Source organism: Opisthocomus hoazin, chromosome 1 (assembly GCF_030867145.1).
Source record: "Opisthocomus hoazin isolate bOpiHoa1 chromosome 1, bOpiHoa1.hap1, whole genome shotgun sequence".
Classification (NCBI taxonomy): domain Eukaryota; kingdom Metazoa; phylum Chordata; class Aves; order Opisthocomiformes; family Opisthocomidae; genus Opisthocomus; species Opisthocomus hoazin.
Window position 1 is genome coordinate 136297516 of NC_134414.1, and position 25259 is coordinate 136322774.

Below are 25259 nucleotides of genomic sequence, written 5' to 3' on the forward strand. Positions count from 1 at the left end.
AACTCTCAAGATCAAAGAAGTCTGTGCATGCAATCCCAAGATGATCCTGGCTTTCTAAGGACTATGACCAATAATCACATGAAGTCAAGCAACTATCAATGACATGTTTCCCTCTGTGTTCACCCTGTAGTGTTAAATATCAATGACATACAAATTATTTATTTCTTTTTGGTCTTAGTATGATATAACAGCCACAGCTCTGGAGGCAAAGATTTTCAAGAGGCTTTAAGCTTGGGGAAGAGCATTTATTTCTTTTTTTCTTTTTTTTTTTTTTTTCCTTCAGGAGAAATTCAGAACTTCCTCTGTTTATTCAGGAAGATTTAAGAGTAAGATAACAGGACAACAAAATAAGGTGTTGGCTTCGTACAACTGATGACTAGAAAAGATTTTTCCATTCACACCATTTAAAACTGTGTTTAACATTTCTATTAGCAATCTACCGAACTACACACATTCTACAAGTGACATGAATTTCTTAGGAGTCCAGATTTCCACTATTCATCCCAATGCCTTGTGATGTAGTTCCCATGACACCTCTGATGAAGTGGAAAGACAGAGGAAAAAAACCTGAGCAATCCTGGTATTTTTATTATTGATGAAAACATAGAAAGGAGCTTATATTTGTGTGTGTCAAAAAAGAAAGGGAGGAAATTTTAAAACAAAAACCAGCCCAAAACTGTCATGGCCTCAAGTTGTGTCAGGGAACGTTCAGACTGGCTATTAGGAAAAATTTCTTTACTGAAAGAGTGGTCAGGCATTGGAACAGGCTGCCCGGGGAGGTGGTTGAGTCACCATCCCTGAAGGTGTTCAAAAAACATGCAGATATGGCACTTCAGGACATAGTTTAGCAGGCATGGTGGTGGTGGGTTGACGGTTGGACTGGATGATCTTCAAGGTCTTTTGCAACCTTAATGATTCTCTGATTCTACACTGCCTAACGGGAAACAAACAAAAAGCCACACAGAAGGTAAGTTTGGTCTCTGTGTTGGTCACTGCTACTGATTTGTTTTATGCACTTGGGCAAGCCAGTCTGACTTTCAGAGGCAGGATTTTCTCATACGAGATGACAGCTTATTTTACTTTCATGAAATTAACAGAACATCTACACATAGGCAACCACACACATAACAGCAATAATGCAAGCATACAAACAAAAAGAGGGTGTGCAATCTTGCTGATTTAGTTTAGTGAACTAAAAGAGTTTGTATTTGTATTCCTGATCTCCTACGCTAATCAAACACTGCAGAATCAAAGTTTTATAGAGAGGAAAAGAAAACAGAGATGGTTAATTTTTTCATTAAAGGAGTATATTATGATACTTGCAGCCACTACTACCCTCTCCAGTTGCCCAGTTACCTGCATCACTCTCTTTCAGCTGTAAGTTGTTTGGAACCTGGAATCCCACATCCTGGGTAAGCCGACGGCACCCGGACACAGGCGCTCAGAGTAGCAGCAGCACGCTGACTTAGGTAACGTAAGGTGAGAAAGTGCCTTCACACCCACAGAAAATCGCAAGAGGATACTCAGTTAATCATGCATTACTCACACTCATTTAGAACCATCTGCAAAAGCACTGCAGGCGAGATGAAGGAATTGCACCTGAGGCTGAACGCCGGCAGACCGATCACGCAGGCAGGCAAAACCCTAAGCTTCTCCACCGGCCCTCCAGCGCACCCAGTCCCCATGCTCTCTTACGGTCCAAACTCAGTTAAACAAAGCAAGCTGAAGACTTCTGGGGTCTTCGGGAGAAAAATCTCAGGGAGCACTTCTGAATGCTCAGCAGCGGAACCAGCTGCTTAAAGCCTTCAGGAAAAGCAAAAGGAGACTTCTCTTTTTAAGAAAAAAGCGATGCAATAGGTCCTGTTTTAGGAAACTCACAAAGCCACTGAGAAATCCCTTGGACAAGAGGGATGGTAAGAAGACCCCTGCACAGCAAGCCATGCTGCTTGGCTCACCCAGAGCAGCGGCTGCTCCTGATGGCGACGAGGAAGTTTGCACGTCTGTCTGCGATGTCAAAAACGAGCGAGTTTTGCTCGTACTCCTCACGTTCACAGCCAAGGGCTATGAGCAGGAGGGCCACGTTCCTCAGGCAGCATTTGGATTAAGAATGTCTTTTTTCAATATTTCACCAGAAGTGAGCACCAGTAATTTACTTCTAGAAAAGAAGCCCCACCCATTAAAAAAAAAACACACCCAAACCAGCAGAAAAACATTGATAACTACGATGATTTTTCCTCGAGCAAGCGGTAACACAGAACAGACAATAAACAGCATTTTCAGGCGTGTGGATGAGAAGCCCGTTTTTACCCTAAAAGTTCCTTTCCCAGACCCCGCAACGCCGCCAGAGCCGGGGGCACACGCGCCCTGGGAGGTTGGACTTGGCGATCTTAGAGATCTTTTCCAACCTTAACGATTCTATGATTCTACGATTCCCTCCGCCCTGGCACCGGGGAGGGCTGGGGAAGGGTCCCCACCGCGTCCCCCCTCACCACTTACCCAGGAGGAAGCCAGACAGCAGGAACCCCCCCAGCCAAGCCAGCATCCCCATGGCCGCTCGCCCCAGCAGCCCGCTCGCTCCTTGGCCCTGTGAACTGAAACCGAAAGGGAGGGTGGTGGCTGGCCTCCTGCCTTCCGTCCCCTCCCGTCCCGCGCTGAGTAACCGAGGTTTCCTCGGGAAACTCCGGGCCCTCCGTTAGCGAAGGGGAGTTGGGCCTGGGTGGCCGCCTCCGGTCTGTCTTGCGGCTGCCAGGGAGGAGCTGGGGCGCGGGGCGATGCTGTGGAAAAGGGGGTTTCTGCTTCGTGGGGCGCAGCTCCGGCAAGGGCCGGCGGCAGGAACCGTCGTGTCGGTCTCACGGCAGGGGAATTTCAGCTCTGCTAACTGAAAAGCTGCAATTAAATCGACTTAATGTGGGGTGGGAGCCCCACAGGTTAGGGGGGGAACGCATTTCAGCGGGTAACAGACAGATCTCTGCCTCAGAAAGCGATTGTCGTCTAAACCTAGTACTCCCTGGAGCCTGGCGTTTGACACCCATGCTCCCCAAAACGCCCACTGTTCTCTTTGAGGGGCACCTGGCAATACCTCCGTTTGACGGGGGGGCTCCGGGCTAAACCTGGCCAGGCTCACCCGTTTCGCCCAAGGCTGGGTTGGCCTCTGTGCAGGTGACCCTTCTGCCTGAGCGAAGTTAAAAAAACAAAACAGAAACCAGCTCTGACTTCCAGGGGTTTCCTTCGACACCAGCTGCTCAGAAGCCCATTCACAAAACTAAAACTTACACTCCCTTTCATGGATGCCTGGCCTCTTGACACTGCAGAGTGTTTTGAGCAAGAAAGGGAAAATACCAGAACAGTTTGGGAAACGTCAGCATTCAGAGCAGCTGTTGAAAAACTGCTGCTTTGCCAAACACTCCAGCAGCAGCCGTGAGCCAGCTTTTCTCCCATGGCAGTGGGTCACTGAGAGCAGACACTTTAGCATCCTTTGCCTGCATGCCACTCGCAGTGCGTTGTCCTGCCTGAGAAGAACCCAGCTGCCAGCAAGTCCAGCTGCAGACCTTACAGCTCCCAGGAGCTCGACTGCCTGTCCCAGGGGACACCAGCACGGTGATAGTGCTGGATGGCGATGCTCTCACCGCAGGCTCAGCCCCTGGCTGGTTTTCTCCCAGTGCGCTCAGCCCACAAGCTCGCTGCCGAGCAGCTGTGTTGGGCTGTCCGCTACACAACAGTGCCCGTACTGGTGTAGGGAAAAAAAAAATTGTCAACCGTGGAGATCTCCAATGAGAGGACCTCCAAAATCGACACTCAGATATTCCAACGCTGCGTGGTTTTTAGGACTTGCTGTAAGGTCCCTTACCTGATCACAGCAGGCTACAGCATGATACGGCACCTTGGGCTGAGCAATGCTGCCTTCATTTAGTTCTTATAAAATCAGAATAATACTGATCCATTCTTCATAGCTATGTTGGAATGACATAGCATGTACCTGGCTTCCAAATGGAGTCAGATGCATCACATAAATACCTTTTACCCAGTGACAGAAACCCACCACAAGCTTTTCTGTCCCTCCTTTCTCTTTCTCCCTCCGTTCTCAACCTGTGGCAAGTGTTGAAGAGAGCTCCCTACCCTGTAAAGGCTCCAAGTCACAGTGTTTACACCAGAAAAGTAAGGTAGCCATCTTCCTGCCGTATCCCGGTGGCAGGAGCAGCAGTTCTCTGCTGCTGACTAGTCCTCTTGTCAGGTAAAATGCCCTCCCAAGATGTCAGAGACTTTGGATTGAACCTTGTTGCTGGTAGGATGCCACCTCCTACCTTGCACGCTGCAACTTTCCTGTAGGTTATGAGATGATCCGGGTTGGCAGAGAGAAATCTGAAGCAGGAACTGACACTTTCACTTAGAAACAGATTATTTTAGGGTGGAAGGAACCACAGGAGGTCACCCACACATTCTTCAAGCAGGACAAATGTCCTCCTACCAAGATGCTCCACATTGTAGAGGATGATTAAGGCTTCAGGGAGCAGAGAAGGTGAGAGAGAAACTTGAGCACGGTGTCTGGGGCCTTCACCTCAGCTCCTCTATTTTTGGGACACTACAGGGATACATGGCAAGGATGCATTTTCCCTTCTTCTGCATACTTATACAGTCATTCTAGGTAGAAGGTCCACACAGTACTCATGCAAGACTCCAGAAAATTACTGGTTTTCCCCCTTTCCTGACTGAGTACTCAGTCAGAGTTGCTCATGTTTTCCCTTCCCCAGTTTCCAAGTCAGTCTTTAATATTTTCTTCCTACTATCTGATAGTTACAATACTCTTCTGAAATTCAGGAGTTTTAATCGCTTTTTGTTGAGTTGAGAACTAAACCCACTTCCTCTGTCAGTCCTGGGAACTATATATAGGAGGCTAGGTGCTTAACACAAAGCCCTGGTTTCTACTCCACGGGCAAAGGGCAGAAAATACAGGAGCTATGGTACCAAGTGTTCCAGTAGTAGGGTGGATCCAGGCCTTAATGTACAGTGAGCTAAGGTCTGCATGTATTCCATGCCCTCCCTCAAATGCCAAGACCACGGGGCGTGGTTTAAGTCATCATTTGCTTAACTCACACTTGATTTCCCACAAGGTCCCACACTGCTATCTCGACTGCATTGTTTCCAGTATCAACGAACAGTTTTCCAGTCTAAGTGAATTTTCCTGTGATTAGACTTCCACTTGACTACTGGGAATTTGCAGTGCATATACAACTCTGCCAGCTGCTGCTTTGTAGGTGGGGAGATGACATTTTTAGCTGAGTTGAGCACTTTCAGCATTTGCTTGAATGTGCAGACAGCACGATTTTTTTAAAAACTTTTTAAATGAAAATAATTTGTGCATAAAATCAGGTTTTCTTGCTTTCATTATCCCTGACTCATTCTCAAGTGAATCACACTGTGCTTCGTGATTGTACACTGTTAAAAAAAATGTTAAAAGAAATCTAATGTGGTTTGAAAGTCTTTGCAGCTGTGTTCCTATTGCCATTATAATCGCTCCCATTGGGAAGTAAAATAAGTGGCAGCAATATTAAGTTTTGGAACTAATATGACTGCAGTTACTGAGTAATTAAGTTCACAAACAAAAAAAAGAAAATCCTTCATACCAAAATAGTTTTACTGGTAAAAGCATTTTAAGCACACCTAAGAGGAACTGAGTGGCTTTCGCTGTTTGTGTAAGGGGCCACCACAATGTGCTGATGTAATAAAAAATTTCCTGGAATTACTAACTCTGAGATTACAGAAAGAAAACTGCTCAGGAAACAGAATTTTCAATTTCATGCAGACTTTTTTTTTTTAGCATAGCAAGATGTTGTTTAACAACTCTGCAAATATATCTAGCAGTGCAAAACTAAATCAGATCTGCACATCTTGGCTGCAGGTTTATTTTACTCTAAGGCTGTAATAGCGATGCCTGCCTCATACTGCATGGCGTTTCAAAATTTCCATAGAACATGGCAAAGAGTAACAGTTGCATCCTGCTACAAAGAATAGAGCTTATTACCATAAAATTTAAATAAAAAATGGAAAGAAGTGTTCACTAGTTTTTCTTTAGCTGCTAGAGTTTGTCTTAGTCTAAGAAAATTGTCATTTTCACAATTACGCTGTTGCTCTGGAGTCTTGTGTGGAAATGTCACTGCCTTTTGGTATGATTTCACAGGTTTATTTCCTTCTTTCTTGACGGACAGATTATCCAGATCAGTGGAATTTGTGGGTGTAATGAAGCAGGACTGGGCCCATTGCAGTCTATGCACTTTTGTCTTACAATCTGTGAATCAATGCGAGTCTAGCGCTGGAGTTGGAAAGATGAAGAGTGGGCTGGAAGCCAGGAGTTGGCTATTCGACTTGCAGCTTTCTATATTGGAAAATTGACTGGGTTGACAAACTCAATCACATATTTGAAGAGACACTAAGAACCTACTTCTCTGACAATAAGCCAGCTTGATCGTGGAGCCAAGTATTTCAGGATCAGAATGTATCTGTATCTGTGTCTATGAGAGAGTGCATATGGAGCAGGGCTTCAGTAGCCCTCCAGACCAGGCAGCTGATGCTGTCTGACTTCCCTGTGAGAACTGGAAATATTTCTCTTAGAAATGACTCAGAAACAAATAAGATCTTCTACCTAAAACAGCCCCAAAGCCTTTGGCTGGAGCAAACTGGGGTAAGGGATTGACCGCTATTGCCAGTAACTGTAAAGGGAAATAATGTCTGATGCTTTTGGAAAGGTATTTAGTCGTCTTTCTGATCAGACTGAAGTGATTTCTTAGTTTTGTTGTTCAAATAAAGCAGCTGTAGAGTAGCGTCTGGACAGGGAACCCTCCTTTGCTCCTTCCACTTCTTACCATTTAATACAGTCAAGGGCAAAGCTGCCTTGTTATTCTGCAAGAAGGACCAACCCAGACCAGAGAGACTTAGAAAACAGGTGTGCCCTTACCTGAAAATCTAACACAACCGGAGAGATGGTACTGCCATCTCATGAATGTCATATGACGGACTCCTAGATACACATTTTGTTGTGCACTTATGTTTCTCCATCTGTTTACACCAAAGCAATATAGTTTTTTTATTCAAAGATCTGTTTGAACTATTTTCATGCTTATGGTACTAGTGCATTACTGAGATCATCCTTTTATTTCTTGTTGTATCTGAAATGCAGTTTTCAAAGGAAGAGTTTCCCTGCCCTAAGAAATGTAGAGTCTGAGTGTATCACAGCAATACGGCTACTGTATGGCCACTACATTTTAGCCTGTCTTTCCCCTCAATTTCAGAAGCAATTTGTTGCTTTGCCTTCTTCATCAGTTACGGGAATCTGACCAAAAGTAGAAATTGGGGCAAGAGACAGCGATGCAATAGGAACACACACAGATTCAAGGCTGGTATGAATCTTCCTGGCACAGACTTACTGTGAAGCCTTGTGACAAATCAGTGTCCCCAGACAGAATGTGGCAGACAGGTCTACGTGGCAAGGATAAAGCACTCTAACTCTGTTGCTTGCTGGGACTGCTTTCACTAGCCGATTTCTGAAGCCAGAGGTTTGCCTTGAGGAAAGGGAAGTAGGGAGGAAAGGAGCGTCGCGTCTTTTTTAACCAAAAAAGTCACTGAAGCCCTCTGCTGACACAGACTTTGGCTAATGGTCGAACAAGAGCAGAGGTGATTGCCCCTACCCTTCTTTCCTGAAACAGCACAGGCTGGTTTATCATTAACAGAGCCAAGCTGATCGAGTAACCCACCATGGCTGTTCTTCCCAGGGCAATCCTCGCACTTGTAGTGGACTAGTAGGAAGATGGCTGAGGATCTGAAGAGAAAGCTGCTCACCGTTCTTGCTGTCGTCTCGCTGATCAGCTCAGCACAAGCAGGTAAGAAAGACAAGAGTGCTTGGCAAGGGATTGAAGGTTATACATGGAAGGGTCTGAATTCAATTCTCCCTAAACAACCTGTGTGTCAAGAGGTCCATGCTATAATCTAGTTAGATGCCAGAAGAAAGGGGAGTGCAAGAATGGTCCTTTCTTCTCCCATGCTTTGATTCAATCAGTCTCAGTGATTTAATTCCACTAACCTGATTTAAAAGAATGATCCGGGTTTGCCCTGAAGTGTAAGGAAGCGGAAAAGGGACCACTTGACCTCTGGCACTGGCTTGTCCTGCTTTGAAAGCTTAGCAAGTGTAATCTGCAGTAGCTGAGAGAAAATAAACAGAAGGCACACTTCCATTTCTTTCTTTAATTGTACTGTCAATGAAAACAGCTTGTGCGACCATCACTACAGTCCCACATCACCTGCAGCTTCACAGCAGTGCACCTCCTGCCTTACCTTTACTCACAATCCTCCCTGTCGTATGGCATTTCTGTTCTGCACCGTGCTTGCACTGAACCTGCCCTTGCTAGTTAAGCTGGCTCACGGGCTGCGGTTTTTCCGAATTGATCTCAGAGAACATCTCTTCTTCTCTTGGAGGACCAAAATAAATTCAGTAAGGGATAGTCACATCCCACAAGGGGGAATCTGAATGTTGAATCTTTGTACTGACCCTTAGGCCATGTTCTGCCTAGCTCATGTAAAGTATCTTCTATGTGAACAGCCACCAGTTAGGAAGCGGGTTGTTTGATTTTTTGAAGTTTTTAATTTTTATTTTATTGTACGTGCAGATTCAAGGCTGTTTCACTTCCTCCGGTCCAGAAAAGGGAAGGTGCACGCATTGTCATTGCAGCAGGATGCAACTATGCCAGTTTGTAAAGTAACACTTTTGCAGTCAGAAGGAATCATTTAATCACTTCTTTGGCTTCGTGCTCATTGTAGGTCAATAAATTTTACCCTGTTAGTCCTTCAGCAAATCCAACACCTTACCTTCAACAAGGCTTCCAAAGTAGCAGCCAGTCCTCTGAAATGACAAAAGATGGAGAATCCAGCTCTTCTATGGGTAACCTAGCTATACCATACTGCCAGCCATACATACTGCTAAACTTCTATGCTTGCTTTCTAGCCTAAATTTGCTCAGATTTTTACTAGCCAAAGGTTTGAGGTGTTTTTTTTTCTGTCTAGATCAAAGTGCCTTCCAGTACCTGCCTTTTCCTTCCCATAAAGTTTTTTCATCCAGTAAATGAATCTATCAGGAAATTGTCATTGACACATTTTGTCAAAAGCATTCTCATATTTTGTCATCAGCATTCTCATATTTATTTATGGATTTTTGACACAATTGTCAGTTAGACTTGTACCTTCTAATAAGCCTACCAGAATTTGAATAGAAATATACCCATTCAGTTGTGACTTACCTGTTAGCCAACAATTTTTTAAAGATCTAATAGCCAGCTCATAAGTGTACTTAGTAGCTGGCGTGTGTGGCCGATTTGGAAAAAATAACCCAACAGAATGTCATTCATGTCTTGGTAAAACAACTCTCAGAAGTCAAAGCTGCCATGACATCCACGGTTATCTTCCCCAGCCAGTGCCAGAATTCCGTCAAAGGACAGACACAACTTCATGAGACAGATAAAGTTCCCAGAACAGGCTGATTTTAATTTATGTTGCATCCTTTTTATCAATAGAAGTGAGATTGCTACCTTTATTTTCCTAATGAATTAGAATGAGCTTATTTTTTCCATTGCACAGGCTCAGACTAAATATGCTATTCACTCCCTCTCGTTGCAGGGAATACAGACAGACTCTCAAAGCATAACTGCACTGACTTCCAGACAGCACACTTCTTACGGGGCCATAAACTTAAGGTCCAGTTTCTCCTGTTCACCTCCACAAGCCCCAGCTGTGGGGAGCTGATTCTAGCTGACAATGGCATCAAGAACTCCAGCTTCAACAGCAGCCTGGAAACCAAGATCATAATCCATGGCTTCAGGTGAGAGAAAGAAGAGTTCTGTGGCTAAGTTTTTACTGGCAAATTAAACACTGCTGGGCCATTCCCAAGCACTGGGTGGGGCTGGCACGGAAACCCCCTGCTCCTGTGACCTGCTTGGTCTCCCCAGCAGAGAGGCTGTGTGCGAAACACCTGCCAAGAACAGAGTCTGGAGTGCTCAGCCCCAAACTGGACCTGGGAATCGTCTGGGAGGCTGTTGGTAGGCCAGGGCCAGAGACACGGAGAATGCTGCTGACAACCCTTATTACAACGCAGCTTGAAGTCCTTTAGTTTGTGATCAGCTGCCTATTTTGTGTGTGTTTCACATTTTTTGGAGCCTAAGAAAAGTTAGGAAATTATGTTCCTTGCTTGCTTGCTTGCTTGCTTGCTTGCTTGCTTCCTTTCTCTCTTGCTTTCTCTCTTGCTTTCTCTCTTGCTTTCTTTCTCTCTTGTTTTCTCTCTTTCTTTCTTTCTTTCTTTCTTTCAATCTTTTTATTTGAGAAGTCTTTTCTTCAAGATTGTTGTCCCTTTAAATTGTCTCCTTGGAGCTCATGTCCTGATTTGTCAACAGCCTGGGTTAGTCAGCTATTGAGGAGCCCTGCCAGACATATTATACTTCTATTCTTGAAACTGTAGGGATTTGAGCCAGGTTTTTTTAAGCTGTCATCATTCTGCATGCTTATTTTACTGTGCCATTTTTCAGCCAGGTGTGACCATGTAACTTTATTTGTTTTGAGGTGCAAAAGCCTGAATGGAAAGTGCATAGCAGACCAGGATGAAAATACAGAAGATGTTGCAGGGTCTTTTCAGAAAACCTGGCTGTTGCCCTCATGTCACATAGCACACCCACACCAGGTGGTATTAAGGGAAGTGGGTAGAAGACCCAGCCTCTTCAGTTTTCCCCTAATCCTTGGGTATAGAATTTCTTTTTTAATTGTCTACAGATGAGGAAATGTAGGAGTGAAAGACTAGGTGATTTGACCAAGGCCTTCCTGCCAGTTGGTAGCAGAGCAGGATCCAGGTGTTCCTGGTCAGCTCACTTACTCCAGATAGGCTCTGTGGTGGCTGACTGCAGCACCGCTGCAAGACTGACATCTCAGCCCGAGCCGTGCAAATGATATCTCGTTCATTAAAATACCTAGTTCCCTTCTGAATCAGCCCATTCTGGAAATTGTTATTACACCACTGCAAAGAAATGCCAGGTGTGGATGTCTGGCACCAGAGCAAACTTTCAGCAACTCTCAGGCAGCCTCCTCTGAGACATGTGAAGCTCCAGCACCAGTGAACAATATACTGGCACACGCCCTGCTTTGGAAGACACGTAACATACTTGTTTCTGATGACTCCACAGGGCTTTGGGTACCAAACCTTCCTGGATTGAAGGGCTCGTCCTTGCCATACTGCACACAAGTGAGGTGAACGTGATCGCAGTAGACTGGGTTTATGGGTCTACAGGAGCCTATCGCTCCGCAGTGGAAAATGTCACACAGCTGGCCCTCTCCATCTCACAATTCATCAGCAAGCTCCTGGTAAGCTACTGTGCATTTCCAGTGTGGGGGGAGCATGGCCAAAGAACATCATTTGTGCAAACAATTCAGAGCAGACTCTATTCCAGAATGAGTGCTGTGTAGCACTAAAAGATCTCTTTTTTCCCTTTGTCTCAGTCCACGCTTGAGCATGCCACTGTTACTCTTTTCTCTTGAGTTTTGATGTTTTCTGGCAAAACATCCCAGTTGTCAGCTGCCTCTCTAGCCCAGGACAAACCCGAAGAATGCCTTGGGTTTTCTCAGGTCCACGCTTCACTGGACAGTCCGCTGCTTCTGCCCAGAAATTTTGTCCAGGGAGCTGGACAGGGTGGGATTTGAGGCTATTATATGTTTGCTTTGGGCTTCAGATGTACTTCGCAGTAGCTGGAAATCCCCAGATGTGTCCCAGGTTGTTCATGCACAGCACAGCTGGACAACGCTCATGCAATGCGGGTGATACACATTTGTGTTAACTAGCTATGTGTAAGCTCTCCGTGCAGCATTTGCACTGCGGAGCCGGGCTGCACAGCATGGGAGTTCCTGGGTATGCACCATGTCGTGCACAGTCGCACGTTTCTATCCAGAAATACACAGCCCTGGGAGCTGCTGTCATTGGGATGACGGGGAGGCAGCATGCCTGTGCTGAGCTCTAGTCCAGCTACTTAAGGACTTTTTCTGTCCAGCCTCTCCTGGAGCACTACGCCACAGACGACTACATTGGGCTTCTCACAAACCTCAGTACTGCTCCAGGATATGGCCTCATACATTTCAAAGTCAGGATTTTTCATCTTGTCCCCACGCTCTCATGCACTGTATGCCCTCCCGTTGTATGGCACTGCGTCGCGCAGACCAGCCTGCAGGCAGCTGGATTCCTTTGGATGGGGTCATCTCACACCACGTCTAAGTGGCTGTGCTTTACCTGGCCATTCAGGTAAATACTAATCAGGATATTAGTACAATGGTGGTATAAACATGAAAAAAATACTTCCTCTGCTTTACTGAGAAAAAGATTATTCACATGGTGAACATGGGTCACTCAGGTGAGACAGGGAAATTCAGTTTAAAGAAAGCTATGGAAAGAGAAGCTATAGGCTATGTAGTTATGAACAGAAGCATGTGACCGACCTGGTTAGGGTTGGGTGTGCATCTGTGGGCCAGAAGAAAGATTCTGAAAAACAGAAAATGCTCACCACCACACACCTCAAAAGCAATCCTATATTAGAAGAGCTAAGGAGCCACTGCGTGGGCTGGGACAGGGTTTTTCACCTTTCTGTCACAGCAACATTAATTTGTACTATCATCAATCTGCAGGCCCTGGGAATCTCAGGGACTTCCATCCACATCATTGGGGTAAGCCTTGGTGCGCATGTCGGGGGCCTGGTGGGGCACTTCCATGGCGGTCAGCTGGGACGGATAACAGGTATCATAAAACTGAGTCTTGAGTCCTCACCTGCTCTTCAAGGGAGAGAATGAAAGAGCAAGGAAGGGGAGTCATCCGTAGTGATCTTTCAGCTGTGTAAGGGCTCATTAGATCCAAGCTTAGGGGCTTCTCCTAGCTTTGCAAGAGCCTGACAATGTCTTTTCAGCAATCAGTCCCCTTTCACACCACCAAAAGAGTGCACATATTTGCAAAAGGGGCCTTCCACCTCTGCTCCACTCTTCAAATTGGTGCCAGCTTAAAAGAATACGAGGCCTCATGGCTAATGAAAACCCACAACACCCACATGCTTTGCTTCCACTTTGTAGCATGTGTACCTACGTGGTTCTTAAAACCCACAATGCATGTTGTTGTGGGGGAGCAGCAAGAGCAAACTGCTCTGCAGAAAGAAGCGAGCTGAGAGCTCAGGGTGACAGCAAGGTAGGCAGGGGCAGTGGCATCACTGACAAGGGACACAGTCCTACTGTGGCTGGGCAAGAAGAGCAGAGCAGGCAAAGACCACAGGCAAGTGTCTGAGCCAATTTTGGGAGGCCCAAGGTGAGGCTTCTTGCTGTTCTCTCCCACAAGTCAGCTATTTTCGCAGTACACTGGTCTAAGGTCACCCAGTTGTATCAAATCAGAGCTGACCTTAAACACAGAGAACCAGACTCCTGGGTGTGAGGAAGAGGATGCAGTGGGGGAATTACAGAGAAAGATGCTGATCATGGCATTTAGAGGTTTTTGGTTCACTCAGAGCTTTGTCAGCCTTTAGGTTTGGAGCAAGAATAGAGTCACAGGATGATTTAGGTGAGAAGGGACCTTGAAAGGTCTCTAGTCCACCTCCCAACTCAAAGTAGAGCTGCCTTCTAAGTCAGATCAGGTTGTCAAGGGTCTTGTCGAGTTCTGGGAATACCCAGGGATGGAGGTTAATTTTGACAGGAAGGAAAATACCACCAAGGAGGAACAGACATAAAGGCATCAGTAGCATGACCACAGCCCCACAGTCTGCTTCAGCCCATGCTGGTCTGTCTCACAGAGGTATTGTCAAGGAGGGTCCTCAGCAGGGCAGTACAGAGAAATGTTGGTTCAGCCTTCATGTCACAGCTACCCACACTGCATAAAACACAGGCATTTCTTAGCAGGAGCTGAGTTTCATGCTGGGCTCTTTTTTAAGCTGTGAATGAAAGTGTACATTAGGGGACACTTGGAGCAACCACTCTCCTGCACCAGGATTTTATGATCAGCAATATGTTCAGATGAGCAGAAGCAGACACTTTCCCAGAAAACCGTGGTAATTAGCTTCATGGTCAGATACTCTTCCCATTTAGGTTGTCTATGTGTAATAACAGCTCTATAGGCTTATTTATTCAATTATTTTTTAGCTCTGCCAGAAGACAACCCTTTTTCTACACTCCTGATTGCCTGGTGATTTCATAGGCACACTGGGCATTGCAGGTTCCAGTTCATATTTAGGAGCCTGAAGACAGGTGGAACTAGACCCAAGATATGTCTGGTCTGATCTCCTCTCCTCTCTCCTCACACACATGCATATGCACACAGAGCAATGTGCTCACAGAGCCACAATGTGCTGAAGTGTTTTCAGTCACCTAAAAAGAGCTGTGGAGCAAAACCAGAGTGAGACTCGGAGATCAGAGCACAGACTTTATTTCTGTGAAGTGAGTTTCTTTAGCCTATGTCTGTTCCTGCGGATATCTTCCTGTGCAGGAAACCAAATGGTACAGGAACTGGAATGAACAGCCCCTATCTAAAATTGCTGAAGAGCAGTTTGTTTCAATTCTTGCAGAGGAACTGAAAAAGCCTGAGTGAATTCAGCTGCATACAGCATAGCTTCAGTGAATAGTTTTCTTAGTTGCTGAGGGTGTACATCTCAATGGAGTTCATGAAGCTTCTGCTTGGAGGAGACAGGCATAGAGAACAGAGGATAGAAATGTGCTTGTCTCAGAGCTGTGCTAGAGTTGACTGCTGCTCATATTAGGTGTTTCTACCTCCTCAGGAAGATATTTAAGCTATAATGAAAAACACTTTTCAGTATCTCTTAAAGCGTTCAACTAAAACTTGGTCTGTAGAAGTGGGTGGGGAACCTCGCAGCTTTTTGTACGTGTCAAGATTAAAGAACACCGAAGAAAAATTAAAGCACCAAATTCTTCTGACCACTTGTCCCATTGTTCTCTTTTATTTATAGAAAGAATAGGAAAGAATTTTTTTCCCTTCTTTCCCTCTTCCTCCTTCCCTTCCCCCTCACAAACGCAGTTTGTATGTTGTTGGTATTGCCTTCTCCATAGAGAATTAATGGGACTGAGTCCAAGGCAGTGACACTGGCCAGCTCTGAGGCTAAGTGGCATATGGAGCAGAGCTGCTTCTTAAACTATTGTTGTTGCCTGGAGAGTGAAAAAAATCTTGTGAGATGATTGCTCTTCTATGAAAAGTGAACAGGATAATCCCCAGCCAGAACAACAAAAAAATTATCTTTAACCTGGTCTTTGGTATTGCCAAGGATAATATTCTGTGTTCCTTTGACTCCCCAGAAGTTGCTCTAGGAGCTGGTTTTAGGCAAAAATGTAGATGGCTGCTTAAGGACTCAATTTTATTCGTGGGGAGAGGGCTCAGAAGCCTCTTTGTTTTAAGGATGTTTGATGGTGTCAAACCTTTGTAATGCTTGGATTGGGATGCTGAATTCATCATCTATCTGACAATCTTCAGTAACATTTCTCTGGCATTAGTGCTAATACAGATGATAGTACAACTAGGGAAGGTTTTATGAGTTTGATTCTATTTCACCAACAATTCCAAACACACTCTGAACCTACTCAGTCAGAGGTATTTGAAGCTCTGTCATGGCTTTGCAGCCTAGAAACTTGAGGTATAAAACTGGTAAAGGGGACTGGAACAGTGGAGGACAAGGTAAGGAAGCTGTAGTGGAAGTTACTGAGGGAAGAAACCATTCTTGACCACAATCAGTGCAACCTAAGAATAATTTATGTCTTCTGCCTAGCAACATTTTTCAAGTTTTGGATAAAATAACTGGTGCAGAAATAAGAAAGAGAGGGGCTGAAGAGCACTTGTTGTTGAAGCGTTTTATTTTGTCACAGGCCTGGATCCCGCAGGCCCTAAGTACACTGGAGCCAGCCCTGAGGAACGTCTGGACCCTGGGGATGCCCTCTTTGTGGAAGCCATTCATACTGATGCTGACAGTAAGCTGGCTTCCGTCTTCTTTGGCCCATGCTTCTGTTCCTCCTGCCGTCATTATTGCCAAGGAGTGTGTGGGTCATTGTCCCTTTTATGCCAGATTGACGTGAGTTCAGGTTCTCTCTGAGGATGATTCTTGATTAGATAGGCTGTAATGATGAATTCATTGGCAGGTATCCATACCCCAGAGCCCTTCAGAGCAGCAGACAGGTGGAGATTAGACAGAGGGAAATCTTCAAGCAAATATGTCTTCCTCAACCCTGCTACAGCAGAGTGAGCTTATGCAGAACCAGCTCAGCATAGCATTTACCACCTGGAAGGAATTTACATGTCTAGCTTCACTTTACTTTTTCCACCTGACGTAAGAAAGGTGCCACTTCGAGTGCCAGTGGAAAGTTAAAGAGTCAAAACAAGAGCTGGTGAACAACAGAATAACTTGTCTAAAGCTCTTAGGGACTACGTAGGCAGAACACGTGCTAAAGAGTAATGTGGTGCCTTTGAGTCACACCTCTTGCCTGGAGATCATGAAAATGTCTGCCAACACCGCTCTCAACCATGCCTCATAATCCACCACTAAGGTTATGGTCAGTTTTGTTCTGCTTTATATGGGATCAAGGACCTGAGTCACAGAGGTGGTGTCTAAGCCACAGTTCCCAGTCATTTTGATGGCAGGGTCTGGAGCGCTCTCTGCTCTGCGCAGCAATCCCACACAACGCAGGTGGGTAGGGACAGGAAACCTGTCCCTGCTCTCTCCAGCACTGGAGCTGGGTCCAGCACTGCTAATGTTCAACCAGCTATTGGGGCCTGTCAAGCAGCATGTAGCTGGGTCCAGCACTGCTAATGTTCAACCAGCTATTGGGGCCTGTCAAGCAGCATGTAGGGTAAAGCCTACAGAAGAGCCAAGCAGAAGAATGAAATGGCATCTCACCTGCTTTCAGATTTTGGGATCCGGATTCCTGTAGGCCACATCGATTATTTCGTCAATGGAGGCAAAGATCAGCCAGGATGCCCCCGGTTCATCTCTGCAGGTGAGAACACTCTGTGGCCAAGCAAAGGGCTTTCATGGCCATTTAGCAGCCTGTGAAAACGCTGTTTGGCAACCAGCTACTGCCACATTCAGTGCAGATATCAAAGCAAGACAACATATATTTGTAAAGACACACAGCAGCAAAGATTCATGGCTTGTATCTGCTCTCAGCTGTACAACAAGCAGCTGAAATTAAAATCGCATACAGGTCAAGTGTCTTCGCAGCACCGCTGTCAAAAGACATGATTTTGGTGACTCTTCTGTATTATCCAAAACCCTAGGATCAGTAGAGTTTGTATCAACAAAGAAATCATTTCTGCTAGAAAGGCTGTTAGGTACTACTAGCAAAAGTTTATTTCTGTTTTCATGCTGCAAGATGTGTCTATACTTAGAGAGACAGCTTGTACTCTTACTGCCTTTTCTTTCTGGAGAATAGGAATTTACACAGTAAATAGTGTGGATAAATATTCAAATATGTTCTGGATGGGCCAGCTGCATTGAGGCTCAGGTTACAGGGGACGCCTATGGCACCTCACTTCCCACAGCTGGGGTCCCAGTGCAGGCGGGAAGCACTGCACCGTTCCACCCACTTGCAGAGAGTTCGGTGCCTCATCAGTGGTACACTGATGGAGACATGGCAGCTCTGTGGTGCCCCTCTTCTGGGGAACTCAGTCTGGGAGATACACTTCCAGCTTCTTGCATGGGATCTGGGCTTGCAGTCACAAAGATGCTCTGCAAAAATGTTATGAATTCGAAAGGGTTGGCTGCAGAATCAGCTAGAGTGTTTCTGGACTCTCAGTTCCTTGGAAATATGCAGAAAGACTGAAGCCAAACGAAAGGCTCATGGCTGCTTTTCTCTGGGTGCTTTTTTTCTTGCAGGCTATAAGTATCTGATCTGTGATCACATGAGGGCAGTACATCTCTATGTCAGCGCCTTGAGACATTCCTGTCCGATGGTGGCGTTCCCCTGTACAAGTCATCAGGATTTTTTGAATGGATCTTGCCTGGACTGTGCTGACCCCTTCCTGTTCTCCTGTCCCAGAATAGGTACAGTACCAGCATGAAGTCTTCCTGGAGCAGATGGCAATACATTGCTGATGGGTGTCAGTGCAGAGCACAGTACGCGGTTCAGATTTCTGTGCGCAGGATTTGCTTTGAATTTCTTTGGGGATAGAGAGAAGCTGTTTCATTTTTGGGCTTCTGTAGAGACTCTGTAAAAGTTCATATGTTGCCCAAGATAAAACACCAACATCTTGAACATTTCTGATCTTTAAATATTTCACAGGGCCCACAAATGCGTTGAAAGAGAGTCTCCAGAATCACCTGCCTAACAATTGAGCAATTAGCTCAAAAAGTGTCTTGTTTAGAGAAGCAGCTGGAAGCCCAAGCCTGAAGCCCTGTTCTTCTAGAAACCACCCACTGTTGCCATGTCACTTCCTGCTCATAAATTCCTTCTCATAAGTTCCCCAAAAGTGAGCTCCAAGGGCTGGGAGAAGGTACTAGCTGCCTCTTCTAGGCTTCTGAATCTGGGCTGTGGCATGAGGAGAAGAAATGTCCTCTGGTGGTATTTGCAGAGGAATGTCAGGAGAGGCCTCTTTTGGTACAGGTGCCCTCAGATCAGCCATCCCTTCCCCATCTCACCAAGCCACACTGTCAGCTAGCCAGTGCTGCAGGCCTCCAGTTATGGTCATCTTCTCACTTGACCAAGAAACTCCGTTTCCCAGCACCTTGCTTTTGCTTTGTCATTGACATTTGCACTAGGTTTCCTGACTTGGTGGTCTTTAGTCCTGCTCATTTTGCACAGGTGCAACAGGTGACACAGTTTGTTAGCAGAGAAATGAAACAAAGGCACCGAGAGGTGCTCTGATGATGAGTACCTGGGGTAGCCAGAATAGGGTTTCTGAGGGAACGTTAATCTGTCAGACAGACACCACAAACCTATATTTGCTCTGATTTGCAGTGGTATAAAGACAGGGCCTGTCCTCCGAGACAGTGGAGCTGGGTGGGGTGAGCGGAGGTGAATCAGCACCAATTATATTTCTGTTCTGAGTCATTCATGGCTATCCCTGCACTGGCTTTATTTCCTCCTGCAGGCCTGCTGGAGCAGGCAGGTGTCAACATGAGAAAGCTGCCCAAAGAAGTGAAAGTTTATTTAATGACCAGTCCCACAGCCCCATTCTGTGGTAAGTAGCATGAGAAAAAAATGGGTCAGAAGGGGGTTGACCAAATGAGGCAGATTCTTTGGGGAGGCCGGGTAGTTACAACCCACCATCACCATCAGAATCAGGTACTGTGGCCCAGACAGTCTCAGACACACAGCTGAAGAGCAATAACCCTGCACATCTCCTCCATAAAGCCCTTTACAATGGGTTTATTAGTGTGGGCACAGCTCTGGATTAACACAGCCACATGGCTTCAGGACTGAAGTAAAGGGTAATGAAAGTGCCTGTCTGTTCATGCTGGACTATGCAGACCTGCCCACTGTGCTTCCTATACCACTGAGACGAGTTTTTTTCTTACATCTATTTAATCTTGTTTCTGCTGGTGGGGTCAAGGAATGTGTGCTAGAGGCCTTCTTTTGGAAGGGGTAGGTCCAACCCATAGTATCTGCCCTCACTCCCATACTTTGCCTCTTGCTCAGTCCACCACAGCCTGGTTGAGTTCCACTTACAGAAGAAAAGAAACAGAGTCACCAGCATTGAGATCACTTTCTGCAGCAACAGCACCAAGGACACCGCGAAGATCACCATGTGAGTGACAGTGCATGCTTCTGGCCTGGTTTTTGCCAGCTCCATGTGTGAGGATGTTTATCCTGGTACAGGAGAGGCACAACAACAGCATATCTCCCTGAGTGCAGTCACTGTGTGATGAACCACAACCTTTCTTCTTGAGTACCTTCACATTCACCTTAAATGCTCTCAAGAATCAGGCACGTGCTGCCATTAATTCAGTAACTCTGGCTAGGTCCAGAGTGCACAAAGCAGTAGGTATACTCCGGGATCCCCAAATTTGTGTACTTTTATGTTGCTACGCTTGTTCCTTTTCTACACCATGCCCTTGCCTGGTGCCAATTCAAACCACAGTCACTGTCAGATTAGCCCCACTCTGCCAGACAGCGATGGCTACAGCAAGACCCCATCCACCAGAGGTTCCAGACTGATGCACTTGGTGGCTTAAACATTTCTCTTGGTGCCCAATAGGACAGCGGTTGCAAAGAGGAGACAAGTGCATCTCTGCACAGTCAGAAATGTGTTCAGTAGCTTGTTGCCTCTGCAGTAATGCAGCAAAGCACCCAGGCTCCCATTGTAGGGAAAAGTCCAGGGAGTAGAGGACCAAGACCACATGTGTAGACAGGTAGATCTCTCTTGAAAGCAGCACCACCCTCCAAACCGTATCTGAATTAAAGAACCAGACTCAGACTCCTGTTCCACAGCCCTTGCCTCAGGGGGATCTCCCCACCACAAAGCAGCTCCCCAGAAGAAGTCTTCCTCTCTTCTTCCTATGCCTTCCTGCCCACTGCTGTGGGCTGGGAACTGCAGTGTAGACCTGCAGCTAGCACATGCTGCTGGCTGCCTCAGAAAGCAGGAAAACAGTCTGTGAAAGAGCCCCAGCCCGCTCTCCTAGGATCACAGGGGTTCCAGCACTGGCTCCCAGGTAGTCCTTACAGCTAAGACAAAACATTGTGACCCGAAGCTAATTGTGCTGCTGGTTCAGCCCTGGGCACCAGGAGGTAGGACTGAGACCCAGGGAAGGGGAAGCCACGCTCTAGGGTGCTCTCCAGCATGACATAGCTGCTTGGTCACAGATTTCGAGCCAGGCACTGCAATTTGGGGTTTATACTCCAGCCTGGTGGACCTCAGTCTATTCAACCCCTCCTCAGCTTGGAAGCCAAATCTGCTTTTTCCGAAGATGCAGGAGGGAGGAAATAGTAATGCTCACGTCGAGTCAGGACCCTTGATCTGTTTGAGATGTGCAGCCCTTCCTTTCGCAGTGTCAGACACAGGATTTGTTGGGTGTCAGGCAGGAGGCCTGTGAGCGCTGGAGGGACAGGCTGCCTGGGGACGACAGACAGGCAGGCAATCCCGAGGCTTAGCTGTACCCGCAAGTTTTAATGAGACAGTAGAGTTGTACCAGGGTAACCTATCCAGAGATATCCTCACCCCGGGAGAACAGGGGCTGTGTTTCATTTAAGTGCCTTCCGAGGAAGCACAAGGCTAAACTGAAAAATTTGCTTACAGATTTGAGAGCGTACGTGAAGATAGCCCTTTTAATTCACACCATAACAAAGAGCAAAGAAACTTCCCGGCTCTAGGCAAAGCTCAGCCCTCCAAGCAGTCAAGCTCAGAGCGTCGCACGGGCGTCTAAACACAGATTCTCACAGCGCAGTTCACACACTGACCGATCACTGACTTATTTCAGGTGATCTGACGTGCATGTCCTCCTGCAGTTCCTCATAAACGCACAGGGACTTGGAAGTGTTCAGCCAGTCTCATACCTTCAGCAAGTGGCTCACATGGTTGTGTCTTGCCTCACACTGCCCTTCCCTCCTCCTCTCCCAAACATCAATTCCAATCTCACTCCTCGGGATGCCGTTACCTCACACACTTTGCTCAGAGTGCAAGAGACGTGTCCCCAAGCCCCACAGCTTCCATGCAGCTGACAGAGTAAGGAGCTTGTTACACGGCACACTTCGCAGATGCATTGCCTTTGCCTACACATCACACGACATCCCCCATATCCAAGAAAACATGTTACTGAAGGCAGCTAGAGTCCCACATCCATCCAAAGGTTGTGTAGCCTTGGACCAAATGTCGGGCCTGAGAATTACTTTCTTCAACCTGCTTAACTTACCATGTTCCTCTGTCCTAGGGCAGGACTGGATCCTGCCCATGAACAATATGCAGTAGAGAGATGGTCTCCCCTCTGTTTATTTTCCACTTGCTGTCCATTATTCAGCTTTACAGCCACAATTTCATGATGCTTCCTGGTTTTGGGAGCTTCAAGCCACACACAGTCAGACACACAAGAAGTCCAGCATCTACCACCACAGTTGAAGGGAGGGATGGGATGTACTGGTTTGGGCTGGCGACTCTGGCCTAGGAGGACACTGAGCTCCGCTGTCATTCCATGCCCAGGAGCAACTTTGGTTAGCAGAATTGTAGCTTTTTCATGACCCGTTTGTCACCTTTCCTCTTTCCCTCCCGTCATGTTTCTGATCAGGCAGTTACCCAGATGCTTCTGGGGTTGCGCTGGGTCAGCTACGCACATACTCTTCATCAGCACAAGGAAGTTGAAGATCTCCAGGCTCTTAGAGGTGCCAAGTAGATCAAGCATAAGAAGGTTCGTTGGATGGACTCCACAGAAGGGAGGCAGCCCACCTATGTAAAATGGCTGGGCAGCACCCTTTCATAGCACACGACCAACTGGGCTCTGATCATTAGCTGTCTACCCAAACTCCGACATTTCTCCTTTCATGTTACCTGGGTAAGAGCATAGGGACAGACAAACATCCCTCTATCCAAACATCCCACCTTCAACATGTTCAAAAGCAAATACCTAGAGAAGAGTATAAATAAGGCAGTGTAAGCATGTAGCAATACTTCCCCCAGATAGTTTCCCAGCGTCTAACTAATTACACCTCAGGAACTTTCAGAGCCAAAGGTGAGATCTTTGTCCTAGCTCCCTGTGCTTTTGTCTTCCACAAACTTGTCCAGTCCTCCTCCCATGACTTATACAGTCATGTAAACGTTCTAGCATCCACAACATTCCACAGCAAGGATTTTAACAGCTTAAAAGGAATGGTACTCTGTGCAGTGTGCAATCTTTTAGAGCTTGCCACCTGTTAGCTGTCTTTGATGGCCTCTACTTTCTGTACTGGAAGAAATGGTGAACAACCGATCCCTGTCTGTGCCATTCATGATTTCATAGATGTTGGCCTTACCTACCACTTACCTCTCTGTAGGAACCTGGGCAGTGTTTCAATCGATATGCAATCATGTAATTGTGTGATGGAAGGAAGGATATTTATACAGAAATATTCCTTTCTACAGAGATAAACATGCAGAGACAGCCAATAAGACTCTCATGCAATGCCCTGTTTTGACAGATGAGTCTTCTCTCTCCATTTTATTATGTAAGGGCTTCACAATAATACGCCAGGTTCCTCCAGTGTTTCAACACATCTGTATACGGCCTGCGTCTGCAGGTTGGTTGAATGTTCTCCCTCACATCTCTCACCCTGCCTTGCAGACCTAAGTACCAGGAGATGGGCAAACGGCTGCTGGCCCATAGAGTTCCCCTCTGCCAGATAAACAGTGTGACCCTGAAGTATATCCCCAAGAATCGGTTTTGGAGGAAGGATGAGTCATCCATTGTCGGCAAGTTCTGCGTAGCCCTGCTGCCTCTGGACAGCAAGTAAGTCACAGGAATATCTTACAGGGATTCACTGAGCCTATGGATGCAGCCTGTGGTTTGAAACAATGCATTCTCTCTCCCCTTTAGATAAACATATAAAGAGCTCTCTCCCATCCCCTCTGTGTCCCTTTGTAAATAATTTTCTACCCGTGACAGAGAAAAACTTCCAAGCTAATTTTCTAGGAGTTTTCTGTGATTCTTCCCCCAGGGAAAATGTGGAAGGAAAATGGCTGCATCTCACATCACATTGAAGATGCTTAAGTCACAGATGATGGCAAAAGCTTGTACTAACTAGACTTTGTTCCTTTTGTCCTTGCTTGCTCTCTCCAGCTTCCCCCTGTCTACAGCGGGCCTCCATCTGAAACATGACAGACGCACATTTTTCAGGATAAGATAACAGAAGACCAGTAATACATTTCTGCTTCTTATACTGCATCGGTTTACAAAGCACTAAGGCTGAAAACAACCATTTTGGCATTTTATGGGACAGGCATTGTAGAGTATATGCCTTCAGCCACGATTACCTTATCCAGAGCAGAAGCAGCAAAGTCCTTCTCATCCCCAGGGAGATAATGGCCTTCTCCATAATACAGTATTCTTGCCAGGAGTTTTGCAGGCGCAGAGTTCTTGCATGCAAGGAAAAATAGCTGTGTCTATACTGATGCATTAATCTCTGTCCACACTGCTTCTGACTTTATCCTTACACTGGGTCCAGGCTGAAGCAAGCTAGTGGGCAATCCAAAGCAGGGAAACCCAGAAGCAGAAGGGATGCTGTGCTCACATTCAAATTCTGTTCTTATGGGCAGTAAGGAGAGTCAAGCACAAGGCAGTAAAAATATATCCAGTAGGTCCAGATAGGGATAGATATTGGTATGCAAATACCAGGCACGCCTTTGACTATTCCTCACTAGCATGCTTTGCGGAGAAAAGCACTCCCAAATTGAGATGGGGCTTTTGGTCTCTTATGAATGGGACAGCACAGCACATTGCCTTAAAGGTGTTCAAACCCGCACCCCTGGAAGCACTGCAGGTGGAAAGCTGTAGAATTGCACAGGTTCACAACCACACTTTTATCACAAAACTGGGAGCACGCAGAGCAACAAAGGTGCTGCTCGTAGGAGGTGGTGGAGAGGTGAAAGGTACAACCCCACCCCCATCCAGCCCCCCGGCGAATTCATCCCAGCCAGGACGCAGCACCCTGTGCATCTCACCCTCGCACAGCAGCACAAGGCCCATCAGCCGCTTGCTTGCCTCAGCGTTAGGATAGCAACCTCTGCGTGCTAAAGCACAGCCTGACTTCCCTGTGCTCTTCCCACAGCAGGACAGTGTCATGCCTGCCCTGGAACCTCACTCTCCCCAGCAACGCAGACATCTCCTGCGAGCTGCCCGCTGCTTGTGCCTAGCATGGCCTTCACAGCACACCCAAAACTGGAAAGGAGCCCTAAACCTGCTGCTGCTCTGCCCTCACAGATGATACTTTCACCATAGACCTGGATGGGTTTTCTTACTTCCTGCACCAGGGACGGGACATCAAGGAAAAGCAGTGTGCAGCAGATCAGTGAGTACAAGGTTGACTGCTTACAGAAAACACTCTCAGTAAAAGACTCGATTGGGACTTTTATCTGATGGATTCTGTAGCCAGCTCTGAAAGCAAGACGGGCAAGTCACTTAATCTCAAGGTTCAGATCTGTATGAAAGAAGGCGATAATGTCACTCTTCCTACAACGGGTGTATATGGATGATTCGTTTGTGTTTTATCTTAAAGTGTCCTGAGAACTTCATATTAAAGGTGAGAAGTATTATTTTTCCTCA

The 25259-nt window shown here is 46.4% G+C and overlaps 2 protein-coding genes across 4 annotated transcripts in view; one reads left to right on the forward strand and one right to left on the reverse strand.

The window, feature by feature from the left end:
• CD58 (CD58 molecule) overlaps positions 1–2574 on the reverse strand; it is a 42914-nt gene extending 40340 nt beyond the window's left edge. Inside the window, exon 1 of one of the 2 annotated variants that reach the window (XM_075437217.1) lies at positions 2497–2574. In XM_075437217.1, coding sequence (XP_075293332.1) covers positions 2497–2548 — 52 coding nt within the window. In that variant the 5' untranslated portion in view covers positions 2549–2574. Of the gene's footprint in view, positions 1–1546; positions 1600–2496 lie in introns of those variants that run through there. The other variant, XM_075437225.1, reaches the window with a different exon arrangement.
• Positions 2575–7731: 5157 nt separating this feature from the next.
• Positions 7732–25259, forward strand: PLA1A (phospholipase A1 member A). 2 transcript variants are annotated; one of them, XM_009941607.2, is made up of 11 exons: positions 7732–7871; positions 9658–9859; positions 11208–11385; positions 12694–12802; positions 15910–16011; positions 16945–17034; positions 17913–18080; positions 19127–19216; positions 19675–19783; positions 23283–23447; positions 24766–25259. In XM_009941607.2, exons 1-11 carry the CDS (start codon positions 7799–7801, stop codon positions 24848–24850), a joined length of 1371 nt encoding a protein of 456 aa, XP_009939909.1. In that variant the 5' UTR covers positions 7732–7798; the 3' UTR covers positions 24851–25259. The 2 variants fall into 2 exon arrangements, with proteins under 2 accessions (XP_009939909.1, XP_075293361.1); XM_075437246.1 differs by having other exon boundaries at positions 24769–25259.

Excerpts from the sequence above, each read along its gene's own strand:
- PLA1A (XM_009941607.2), top strand. The coding sequence starts at position 7,799 with ATGGCTGAGGATCTGAAGAGAAAGCTGCTCACCGTTCTTGCTGTCGTC. Across the intron at positions 16,012-16,944 it reads CATTCATACTGATGCTGACA|ATTTTGGGATCCGGATTCCT; the intron begins GTAAGCTGGCTT and ends ACCTGCTTTCAG. Across the intron at positions 18,081-19,126 it reads GTTCTCCTGTCCCAGAATAG|GCCTGCTGGAGCAGGCAGGT; the intron begins GTACAGTACCAG and ends TTCCTCCTGCAG.